This window comes from Anolis sagrei, chromosome 4 (genome assembly GCF_037176765.1).
Source record: "Anolis sagrei isolate rAnoSag1 chromosome 4, rAnoSag1.mat, whole genome shotgun sequence".
Lineage (NCBI taxonomy): Eukaryota > Metazoa > Chordata > Lepidosauria > Squamata > Dactyloidae > Anolis > Anolis sagrei.
The window spans coordinates 246,252,114-246,264,648 of record NC_090024.1 but is presented as its reverse complement, the minus strand read 5'-3'; the positions used below and the strand labels follow the sequence as shown (position 1 = coordinate 246,264,648).

At 44.7% G+C, this 12,535-nt stretch overlaps 1 protein-coding gene across 2 annotated transcripts in view; it reads left to right on the top strand.

The window, feature by feature from the left end:
- LOC132772695 (protein-glutamine gamma-glutamyltransferase 2-like) overlaps positions 1-12,535 on the top strand; it is a 39,872-nt gene that overhangs the window by 17,366 nt on the left and 9,971 nt on the right. For both annotated transcript variants that reach the window (XM_067468300.1, XM_060771563.2), the window contains exons 5-7: positions 2,023-2,151; positions 9,665-9,842; positions 10,566-10,695. In XM_067468300.1, the coding sequence (XP_067324401.1) occupies positions 2,023-2,151; positions 9,665-9,842; positions 10,566-10,695 (437 nt within the window). The remainder of the gene's footprint in view (positions 1-2,022; positions 2,152-9,664; positions 9,843-10,565; positions 10,696-12,535) is intronic.

Here is a 12,535-nt window from a genome sequence, read left to right as displayed (position 1 = left end):
AAGTAACCAATCCATACAAATATACACAAGCAAGGTAAAAAGGGGCAGGATTAAGCATGATACAACAGTTTAAATCTTACAACTAACAGTTCTATACATAGGTGGCGCCACTCGCGCCGTCACATATAGGATGGAGCCATGCGGATAAAGGGAAAAGAGGATGCTTGCAACCACTGCTGCATCTACTCTGTGGATACATCTATTCACTACCATCTGCTTGCCTACCTGTCCGCCCACCCGTCTGTCTGTCTATCTATCTATCTATCTATCTATCTATCTATCTATCTATCTATCTATCAGCTTCCTGTCTCTTATTTCTCACTCTTTCAGTCATCTTCTGTTTATCTATCATCTATCAATCTAGCTATCTGCTATTTCTATTTTCTATCTACCATCTACCATTATTTGGCATGCTCTCACCCCCCCCCCCCATCTCCCTTAAATCTCTCTCTTTATTTGTCATCTATCATCTCCATCCATCCATCCATCCATCCTCTATCTTTCTATTTCCTGCTATCTCTCTCTCCCCCCCATCTGTCTGTCTGTCTGTCTGTCCATCCATCTATCTATCTATCATCTATCTATCTATCTATTGATCTATCTATCCTCTTTCTATTTTCTATTTCCTTCAGTCTCTTCTATTTCTGCCTATCTTCTGTCTTGCTTATCATATATATCTCTTTCTCTCCTATTTATCTCTATCTGTCTGTCTGTCTGTCTATCTGCCTATCTATTCTCTATCTTTGTATTTTCTATTTCCTTTCGTTTTCTCTATTCTGCCTATTTTCCCTCTTGTCTATCACATCTCTCCTGTCTGTCTGTCTATTATCTATCTATCTATCTATCTATCTATCTATCATCTATCTATCTATCCTCTGTCTTTCTATTTTCTATTTCCTTCCATCTCTTCTATTCTTCCTATTTTCTGTCTTGTCAATCATCTCTCTCTCTCCTATCTGTCATCTGTATATCTATTTATCTGTCTCTCTATCAATCTATCCTCTATCTTGGTATTTTCTATTTCCTTCTATTTTTGCCTGTCTTCTGTCTTGCCTATCATCTCTCTCTCTTTCCTCTCTCTCTATCTCTCTATCTCTCTATCTATCTATCTATCTATCTATCTATCTATCCTCTGTCTTTCTACTTTCTATTTCCTTCCATCTCTCCTATTCTTCCTATTTTCTGTCTTGTCAATCATCATCTCTCTCTCCTATGTCACCTATATATCTATTTATCTGTCTCTCTATCGATCTATCCTCTATATTTTCTATTTCCTTCTATTTTTGCCTGTCTTGTCTATCATCTCTCTCTCTCTCTCTCTCTCTCATCTATCTCTATCTATCATCTATCTATCATATATCCTATATCTTTCTATTTCCTATTTCCTTCTATCTCTTCTGTTTCTGCCTATCTTCTGTCTTGTCTATCATCTCTCTCCTATCTATCATTCACCTATCTGTCTGACTATCTATCTATCTATCTATCTATCTATCTATCTATCTATCCTCAATCTGTTTCTCTGTCACTTTTATCCATCTGTAGCTTCTCTCTCTTTATCTGCCTGTCTTTCTATTGGCTCTCCATAATTTATCTATCTTCTATTTCTATTTATCCCTCTCTTCTGTCACTCTAACCCTACCCCCCCCCCCCCCCAGCTTCAATGCAAATTTTGAAAAAATCAGTTTCCAACCAGAGAATGTATTTTTCCTCCTTGGCATTCATTCTTGGAAAGAGATGCCCTGGGAAGACATAAATGAATGGTAAAGCTACATTGAGCCATGGCCAGTTAAAGTGGTGCCAAACTGCATTCATTCAACAGTGTAGATGCACACAGAGGTGCACACTCCATTGATTGAGCCATGAGCAGTTAAAGTGGGGCCAAACTGCATTCATTCTACAGTGTGGACGCACACAGAGATGCATACTCCATTGATGTATGGAGGGTTGTTTCCCTTCAGTCCTTTCGTGGCTTTTGGAACCATAGAAAGGTGTTTGCTCATCCTCTTTTCCATCTTCTCCCAGTTTGAAGAAGGGATTGTGGACATCTGCCTGCAGCTGCTGGACAGCAACCCCAAATTCCTCCGCAACCAGGACAAGGACTGCTCCCGCCGCAACAGCCCTGTCTACATCAGCCGGGTGGTCAGTGCCATGGTGAGTGGGATGTCTTGGCCTAGCCTTTTCCCTCCTCTGTTTCACTTCCTTGTTTGTTCTTCCTTTGGTGTGGACTTTTCCATTTGTGATTAGTTTTAGGGATGGAGCTTAAAACCCCCCAGAGGCCTGACTCTGTTGGTTTAGCCTTTTTTTTTTGCCTCAGAACCTTTCTGAAGTACTTTCCCCTCCTTTTCAGTCTGTGCCAGAGTTTTAGAGGAGAAGGCCAGAAATTGTCTGGGTTCCTTGGCCTGGCAATCTAAATTTATTTATTTATTTATTTCCGTCACTTTTACCCCGCCCTTCTCACCCCCGGGGGGACGGGACTCAGGGCGGCTTACAGAGGAAGGCACAATTCGATGCCTTTATCACATATACATACATATATAAACAAATTAAACCATTACGAATTAAAAATTAAAATCATCAATACACATTAGAATCATAGAATCATAGAATCAAAGAGTTGGAAGAGACCTCAAGGGCCATCCAGTCCAACCCCCTGCCAGGAAGCAGGAATATTGCATTCAAATCTCCCCTGACAAATGACCATCCAGCCTCTGCTTAAAAGCTTCCAAAGAAGGAGCCTCCACCACACTCCCTCCGGGGCAGAGAGTTCCACTGCTGAACGGCTCTCACAGTCAGGAAGTTCTTCCTAATGTTCAGATGGAATCTCCTCTCTTGTAGTTTGAAGCCATTGTTCCATTGCGTCATAGTCTCCAGGGAAGCAGAAAACAAGCTTGCTCCCTCCTCCTCCCTGTGGCTTCCTCTCACATATTTATACATGGCCCTCATCATATCTCCTCTCAGCCTTCTCTTCTTCAGGCTAAACATGCCCAGTTCCCTAAGCCGCTCCTCATAGGGCGTGTTCTCCAGACCCTTGATCATTTTAGTCGCCCTCCTCTGGACACATTCCAGCTTGTCAATATCTCTCTTGAATTGTGGTGCCCAGAATTGGACACAATATTCCAGGTGTGGTCTAACCAATTAATACAATAACACAGCAGTAGGTTAATCCTGAGTTCAGCGTTCGAAGTTTCATAAGTCCATTCCATCTCGACAAGTTCCAGCACGTCATTAGGTTTTTCTTTAGCTGCCCAGGTGTCCAAATGCCCGGTCCCATATCCAGGTTTTCAATTTTTTCCTAAATGAAAGAAGGGACGTTGCCGATCTAATTTCCCCGGGGAGGGAGTTCCACAGGTGGGGGGCCACCACCGAGAAGGCCCTGCTCCTCGTCCTGGCCAACCTCACTTGTGATAAAGGCGGGGTCGAGAGCAGGGCCTCCCCAGAAGATCTTAAACTCCGAGGCGGAACGTAGAGGGAGATCCGTTCGGACAGATACACTGGGCCGGAACCGTATAGGGTTTTATAGGTCAAAACCAGCACTTTGAATTGTGCTCGGAATTGGATCGGCAGCCAGTGGAGCTGACACAACAGGGGGGTGGTGTGCTCCCTGTATGTCGCTCCAGTGAGCAATCTGGCTGCCTCCCGCTGGACCAGTTGGAGTTTCCGAGCAGTCTTCAAAGGCAGCCCCACGTAGAGTGCGTTGCAGTAATCCAGTCGGGATGTAACAAGAGTGTGGACCACCGTGGCCAAGTCCGACTTCCCAAGGTACGGGCGCAGCTGGCGCACAAGTTTTAGTTGTGCAAAAGCTCTCCCGGCCACCGCCGAGACCTGGGGTTCCAGGCTCAGCGATGAGTCCAGGATCACTCCCAGGCATTCTATAAACAGGCATTCTATAACACGTATTTACCAGCATTGCATGTATTTACCAGCTGTATATACCTTGTAGACCTTCGGAGCTGTATATACCTTATAGCTTTGTATTCATACCATCATTATAGTATATACCACATAGTCATCTTAGCTGTATATTTACCATATAGACACTATAGCCCAGAGTGCTTTACCAATATAGCTTGTACCTTTATCATATAGTTATTTTAGTTCTGTACTTTACCATCTTAGTTCTGTATTATGTCATTAGGCATATTGAAGTCAATATAACCAAGCATTTAACCAATCATTTAGTCCAATATTTTTACTTTTAATAGCCAAGTACTTACCAAGTGACTTACCACAATTATAGTCAAGTGTTTAACCTCATATTTTATTAATATAGTCAAGTGTTTATTTCCAGTGTAACTAAATTCAATCAACAAACTTTGTTGTATTGTTGAAGGCTTTCATGGCTGGAATCACTGGGTTGTTGTAGGTTTTTTTCGGGCTATATGGCCATGGTGTAGAGGCATTCTCTCCTGACGTTTCACCTGCATCTATGGCAAGCATCCTCAGAGGCAGTGAGTCACTACCTCTGAGGATGCTTGCCATAGATGCAGGTGAAACGTCAGGAGAGAATGCCTCTAGACCATGGCTATATAGCCTGAAAAAAACCTACAACAACCCAACAGACTTTGTCTTTGCAATATTTTATTTTGACTCACCTTTTAAGAACTCTGACTGAAGTTGGCTTTGCCTTTTGTTTCCAGTAAACTTATTTGGTTTACTTTAATCCTGTTTCAAGAGTCTTTATTTTTAGGGTATACCGATAGCCACCGGGAATAGCCAGACATATAGTTTTCAATGTATTGTCGAAGGCTTTCATGGCTGGAATCACTCAGTTCTTGTGAGTTTTTTTCGGGCTATATGGCCATGTTCTAGAGGCATTTCTCCTGACGTTTCGCCTGCATCTATGGCAAGCATCCTCAGAGGGTGAGGTCTGCTGGAGCTGGGAAAAGAGGGGTTTATATATCTGTGGAATGACCAGGGTGAGACAAAAGGCTTTTGTTATTTGGGCTAGGTGTGAATCTTTTCAATTGACCACCTTGATTAGCATACAATGGGCTGACTGTGCCTGGAGCAAACTCTTCTTGAAAGGTGATTAGATGTCCCTGCCTGTTTTTCTCTCTGCTGTTTTAATTTTAGAATTTTTTAATACTGGTAGCCAGATTTTGTTCATTTTCATGGTTTCTTCCTTTCTGTTGGCATTGTCCACATGCTTGTGGATTTCAGTGGCTTCTCTGTGTAGTCTGACATGGTGGTTGTGAGAGTGGTCCAGCATTTCTGTGTTCTCAAATAATATGCTGTGTCCAGGTTGGTTCATCAGGTGCTCTGCTATGGCTGACTTCTCTGGTTGAAGGAGTCTGCAGTGCCTTTCATGTTCCTGGATTCTTGTTTGGGCGCTGCGTTTGGTGGTCCCTCTGTAGACCTGTCCACAGCTGCATGGTATACGGTAGACTCCTGCAGAGGTGAGAGGATCCCTCTTGTCCTTTGCTGAACGTAGAATTTGTTGGATTTTCTTGGTGGGTTTGTAGATTGTTTGTATGTTGTGTTTCCTCATCAGCTTCCCTATGCGGTCAGTGGTTCCCTTGATGTATGGCAGGAACACTTTTCCTCTGGGTGGGTCTTCATCTTGACTCTTGTGGCTTGTTCTTGGTCTTGCAGCTCTTCTGATGTCTGAGGTGGAGTCTCCCTTGGCCTGTAGAGCCCAGTTGAGGTGGTTCAGTTCATCTTGGAGGAGGTGGGCTTCGCAGATTCTTTTTGCACGGTCTGCCAAGGCTTTAATGGGGCTTCTTTTTTGACTTGGGTGATGATTGGAGTTTTGATGTAGATATCTCTCTGTGTGTGTGGGTTTTCTGTAAACGGTGTGACCCAATTGTTGATCTGGTTTGCGGATGACTAGGACATCTAGAAAAGGCAGTCTTCCTTCCTTTTCTTATTCCATAGTGAACTGGATGTTAGGGTGGATGCTGTTCAGATGTTCCAGGAACCTGTTGAGTTCTTCTTCTCCGTGGCTCCAAATGGTGAAAGTGTCATCCACATATAGTTTTCCTTTCACCCCGGCGTGACGTCCCAGTGAGTAAGTGGCCTAACCATCATGGGATCGTAGCTGTGGCCACTGCATTTCAGTATGAACTTTTAAGGAGGTGCAAAATCCAGTGCAGTTGGAAGGATTCCCCAGAGGCCATCCAGTCCCACCCCCTTCTGCAAGGCAGGAAGACATAATCCAAGCCCTCCCAACAGATGGCCATCTAGTCTCAGTTTAAACCCCTCTGAGAAGGAGACTCCACTGGACTCCCAGGCAGCAGTGTTTCCACAGCTGAACAGCTCTAACCAGGATTTCGATTCGGGGGGGGGGGGGGGAGTTTGATTTGGGGGGCTGAGTCTGGGTGAAAGAGGGTCTACCCTAGCAATTCTTTTGTTTTCTTACCCCAATACCCCCATACATATGAGATATATTGAGCATAGTGATCAGTTCATGATATGAATAAGCATAACAGTTAAAATAATGTACCAGTAAGGCCTTTTCGCGGACCACCATGAGAATTCCAGGGGGGGCTCAAGCCCACCAAGATCCCCCCCCCCCCCCCGGCTACATGCCTGGCTCTAACTCTCAGGAAGTTCTGGTGGAATCTCTTTTCCTGCAGTTTGAATCGATTGTTCCATTGTGTCCTAGTCTCCGGCGCAGCAGACATCGAACCTGCCTCCTCCTCGGTGTGGCATTTTTTAAATGACTCTCTTGTCCCCTCTTGTGAGAGGAAGCCACAGGGAGGAGGAGGGAGCAAGCTTCCTTTCTGCTGCCCTGGAGACTAGGACGCAATGGAACAATGGCTTCAAACTACAAGAGAGGAGATTCCATCTGAACATGAGGAAGAACTTCCTGACAGTGAGAGCCGTTCAGCAGTGGAACTCTCTGCCCTGGAGTGTGGTGGAGGCTCCTTCTTTGGAAGCTTTTAAACAGAGGCTGGATGGCTATCTGTCGGGGGGTGATTTGAATGCAATATTCAAACTTTTACCTGCGTGACCGCATCTCCATCTATGAACCCACACGCTCACTTCGGTCATCTGGAGAGGCCCTGCTCGTGATTCCGCCTGCGTCGCAAGTGCGCTTGGTGGGGACACGAGACAGAGAAGAGACCTCATGGGCCATCCAGTCCAACCCCATTCTGCCAAGAAGCAGGAATATTGCATTCAAATCACCCCTGACAGATGGCCATCCAGCCTCTGCTTAAAAGCTTCCAAAGAAGGAGCCTCCACCACACTCCGGGGCAGAGAGTTCCACTGCTGAACAGCTCTCACAGTCAGAAAGTTCTTCCTAATGTTCAGATGGAATCTCCTCTCTTGTAGTTTGAAGCCATTGTTCCGCGTCCTCGTCTCCAGGGAAGCAGAAAACAAGCTTGCTCCCTCCTCCTCCCTGTGGCTTCGTCTCACATATTTATACATGGCTATCATATCTCCTCTCAGCCTTCTCTTCTTCAGGCTAAACATGCCCAGTTCCCTAAGCCGCTCCTCATAGGGCTTGTTCTCCAGACCCTTGATCATTTTTGTCGCCCTCCTCTGGACACATTCCAGCTTGTCAATATCTCTCTTGAATTGTGGTGCCCAGAATTGGACACAATATTCCAGATGTGGTCTAACCAAAGCAGAATAGAGGGGTAGCATTACTTCCTTAGATCTAGACACTATGCTCCTCTTGATGCAGGCCAAAATCCCATTGGCTTTTTTTGCTGCCGCATCACATTCCTGGCTCATGTTTAACTTGTTGTCCACGAGGACTCCAAGATCTTTTTCACACGTACTGCTCTCGAGCCAGGCATTGTCCCCCATTCTGTATCTTTGCATTTCATTTTTCCTGCCAAAGTGGAGTATCTTGCATTTGTCCCTGTTGAACTTCATTTTGTTAGTTTTGGCCCATCTCTCTTATCTGTCAAGATCGTTTTGAATCCTGCTCCTGTCCCCTGGAGTATTGGCTCTCCCTCCCAATTTGGTGTCGTCTGCAAACTTGATGATCCTGCCTTCTAGCCCTTCATCTCAGTCATTAACTTGTCACACCAGCACTTTTTAATCCTGTACCCATTGTCCTGGCCCGGCCCAGTTTTAGAGTGTCCTTGTTGTACTGTTATTGCTTGTTGTTAGTATTGCTTTTACTGTTTTAATTTGCTTATTGTTGTGTTGTATTTGAGGCCTTGGCCTGTGTAAGCCGCATCAAGTCCTTCGGGAGATGCTAGCGGGGTACAAATAAAGATAATAATAATAATAATAATAATAATAATAATAATAATATTCCTGCTTCTTGGCAGAAAGGGGTTGGACTGGATGGCCCATGAGGTCTCTTCCAACTCTATGATTCTATGATTCTTCACTTTCTGATCTTCAAGACAAACATCCCCAACTCCCTAAGCTACTCCTCAGAGGGATTCGTGGTTTCCAGATTTTTCACTAATTTGGTGGCCTTTCTCTAGACACATTCCATCTCCTTTTTGAACTTTGGACATGAGGTTATTCCAGGAGATACCTAGACATTGGTGATGGTGGTAGGAGTGAGAAAAGGGCCTCTCTTGATGATCTCAGAGCTCGTGCAAGTTTGTAGGAGGAGATGTGGTCTCTCAAGTAGGGTAGGCCTGAACCATTTGGGGCTTTATAGGCTAAAGTCAGCACTTTGAATTGCCCCCGGAAACAAACTGGGAGCCAGCAATTTAAAAGTTCCTGCAAATTAGTTCCTGAGAGATGTTAGTTTTCCTTCTTACATAAGGTGCATTGTGTTTTTTCCCTTAATTTAAAGAATCATTATCTTTGACCATGTAAACATGTTGTTTTCAACCACAGTTAAGCAGTTCATAAATTGTATTGTCGAAGGCTTTCATGGCCAGAATCACTGGGTTGTTGTAGGTTTTTCCGGGCTATATGGCCATGTCATAACTCCTGCCTCTAGAACATGGCCATATAGCCCAGAAAAACCTACAACAACCCAGTTCATACATTTTTCAACTCCTTTTGTTTCTCCATAATGGCATTCTTCCAGGTTCCAATTTTCTAAGGGTGGTGCCTTCAGTCTTTGCCAGGTTTCAGTCATAGAATCATAGAATCATAGAATCATAGAATCAAAGAGTTGGAAGAGACCTCAAGGGCCATCCAGTCCAACCCCCTGCCAAGAAGCAGGAATATTGCATTCAAATCACCCCTGACAAATGGCCATCCAGCCTCTGCTTAAAAGCTTCCAAAGAAGGAGCCTCCACCACACTCCCTCTGGGGCAGAGAGTTCCACTGCTGAATGGCTCTCACAGTCAGGAAGTTCTTCCTAATGTTCAGATGGAATCTCCTCTCTTGTAGTTTGAAGCCATTGTTCCGCGTCCTAGTCTCCAAGGAAGCAGAAAACAAGCTTGCTCCCTCCTCCCTGTGGCTTCCTCTCACATATTTATACATGGCTATCATATCTCCTCTCAGCCTTCTCTTCTTCAGGCTAAACATGCCCAGTTCCCTAAGCCGCTCCTCATAGGGCTTGCTCTCCAGACCCTTGATCATTTTAGTCATACTACTATTATTATTATTTACTTTATGTATACCCCAACTTTCTCATTCTGAAGGGGTCTCAAAGCAGCTTACAAACTCTAGCAAAATGTATACACCAATCATGCAATTTCATTCAATCCACACATCATACTTATCACACAAAACTGGGTGGAAATCCTGAGTAAAATTCATTGGCTCTGATCCGCTCTGCTTTCTTGGTTTGCAGGTGAATTGCAATGATGACAAAGGCATCCTCTGGGGACGATGGGACGACCAGTACGATGATGGCATTAGTCCCCTATCCTGGACTGGAAGTGTGGACATCCTTCAGAGGTGGCAGAAGTCTGGATGCCAACCGGTCCGTTATGGGCAATGCTGGGTCTTTGCAGCTGTGGCATGCACAGGTGAGGAACCTTGAAAAAGAGAGACACAGTTCAGCCCACTATCTTCATGCACACCCTATGCCATTCTCCCCTAAAGCTTAAGGAGACTCCTCTCTCTGGATTATACCTCCCAAGGTTCCCAGGCAGTCCTCTTTGGGTGCATCTACATTGTGAAATGAATGCAGTTTGACACCACTATCACTGCCAGGGCTTAATGCTGTGGAATCCTGAGAGTTGTAGTTTTGTAGTCTTTGGAAGTTGATCTGCTTAGGGTGCATCTATACTGTAGACATAATGTAGTTTGATACTATGCTCACTGCTGTGGCTCAATGCTATGGAATCCTGGGAGTTCTAGTTTGGTGATGCACCCCCACTCTTTGGCCAAGAAGGCTAAGGACTCTGTAAAATTATAACTCACAGGACTCAGATCACCACTATACAATGCTGAAAGCTAAAATCTATATCTTGCTTCTCTACTGAGAAATTGGTTTGGCAACAATCCTAGTGGAAGTCAAGGATAGACCTCACAATGGCTCTTGGTGGGAAAAAAAACCCCTTGGAAGGGTCACCAGAAACCAGAAACAATGGAGCCAGCATGATGCTAAGACCCCGGGAGACCCAAGTTTGCATCCCTGCAGATGTGCTCTTAAAAGTCCTACCAGATCCCTTTTGCAGCCTTAGAAGTTAGAAGGTCTGGAGGCACCTTCTGACCGCATGTTTCCTCACTCTCTCTTTGCTTCCCAGTGCTCCGGTGCCTAGGCATCCCCACCCGCGTGGTCACCAACTTCGAGTCTGCCCATGACACCAACAGCAACTTGACCATAGAACGATACATGGACCAGAATGGGCAGCCGAGAAGCCGGGAGTCCATCTGGTGAGTAGACTCCTGCCCCAAAGGTCTCCCCTGGGCAACCATAAGTGCATCTACACCGTAGAATGGGTGCAGTTTGACACCACGTTAAGATGGTCTTTCATTCACAAGGTTGCCATAAGTCAAAGTCAATTTGACAGGGTGAAACTATGCTTTGTTCATCCTCTTACCCCCAACTCACCATTTAGTTGGCAAATTTCCCCTTGGCCATTTCGGGTGCACCTACACTGTAGAATGGATGCACTTTAACACTACTTTTGGTACTATGAATCAATGCTATGGAATTCAGGAAGTGGTGGTCTGGGGAGATGATAACTAAGGCCAGGATTTACTGCTATGCCAACCTAATATCTATACTTTTGTTAATGTGTTATATTTGGGATATCTTGAGTGCAATTACCAGGAGAAAGGCAGGAGATGATGATTATGGTCAATGTTTCTCAACCTGGGGTCGGGACCCCTGGGGGGGGTGGTGGTTGCGAGGGGTTGCCAAAGGGGTCACCAAAGACCATTAGAAAACACAGTATTTTCTGCTGGTCATGGGGGTTCTGTGTGGGAAGTTTGGTCCAATTCTATCATTGGTGGGGTTCAGAAAGCTCTTTGATTGTAGGTGAACTATAAATCCCAGCAACTACAGCTCTGAAATGTCAAGGTCTATTTTCTAGGCCTGGGTAACAACGCAAAAATTTGTTTCTAAAATCGATTTGTAATTGGGGTTTTTTTTTGTTTCGATATTTAAAATAATTACAAAATTTTCCAAAAAAAAAGTTCGGTATTTACGAAATTTCGTAAATATTTACAAAACATTTTGTAAAGATGGCGCCCTTTTTTTTCAATATTTTTAAAATATTTTTTAAATTTAATTATTAATTTAGTAGAATAGGGAGGAGAAATTATTATTGAGGGAAGGCAGGCACTCACTCTGGCGGGCCCTCTCGCTCGCCGCTCGCCCTCTCGCTCACCGCTCGCCCTCTCACTCGCCCTCTCGCTCGCCGCTCGCCCTCGCCCTCTCGCTCGCCGCTCTCCCTCTCACTCGCCCTCTCGCTCGCCGCTCGCCCTCGCCCTCTCGCTCACCGCTCGCCCTCTCACTCACCCTCTCGCTCGCCGCTCGCCCTCTCGCTCGCCCTCTCGCTTGCTCAGCCGGCGCCGAGAGAGGAGAGCTCCCAGCAAGCCAGGTGGCCATCTTATGTATTTCCAAAATGGACGGAAATACAAAATTTTTTGGCGCCTGCCGTTTCGATATTTAAAAACACTTCCAGGTTTAAAAATAAGTTTTGTAATCGTTTTGTAATTCAAAAATTAACGAATTTTTTAACGAATTACGAATTAACGAAACGAATTGACCAGCCATACTATTTTCCCTAAATTCCACCAGCGTGAACATTTGGGCATATTGAGTATTTGCGCTAGGTTTGGTCCAGAGCTATCATTGTTGAAGCCCATAGTGATCTCTAGATGTAGGTGAACTATAACTCCAAAACTCAATGTCAATGCCCATCAAACCCTTCCGGTGTTTTCTGTTGGCCACGGGAGTTCTGTGTGCCAAGTTTGGTTCAGTTCCATTGTTGGTGGAGTTAAGAGTGCTCTTTGATTGTAGATGAACTATAAATCCTTGCAACAACAACTCTCAAATGACAAAATCAATCCACACCCAACCCCACCAGTATTCAAATTTGGGCGTATTGGGTATTTGTGCCAAATTTCATCCAGTGAATGAAAGTACATCCTGCATATCAGATATTTACATTATGATTCATAAGAGTAGTAACATTACAGTTATGAAGTAGCAACGAAAATAATTTTATGGTTGGGGGTCACCACAACATGAGGCACTGTATTAAGG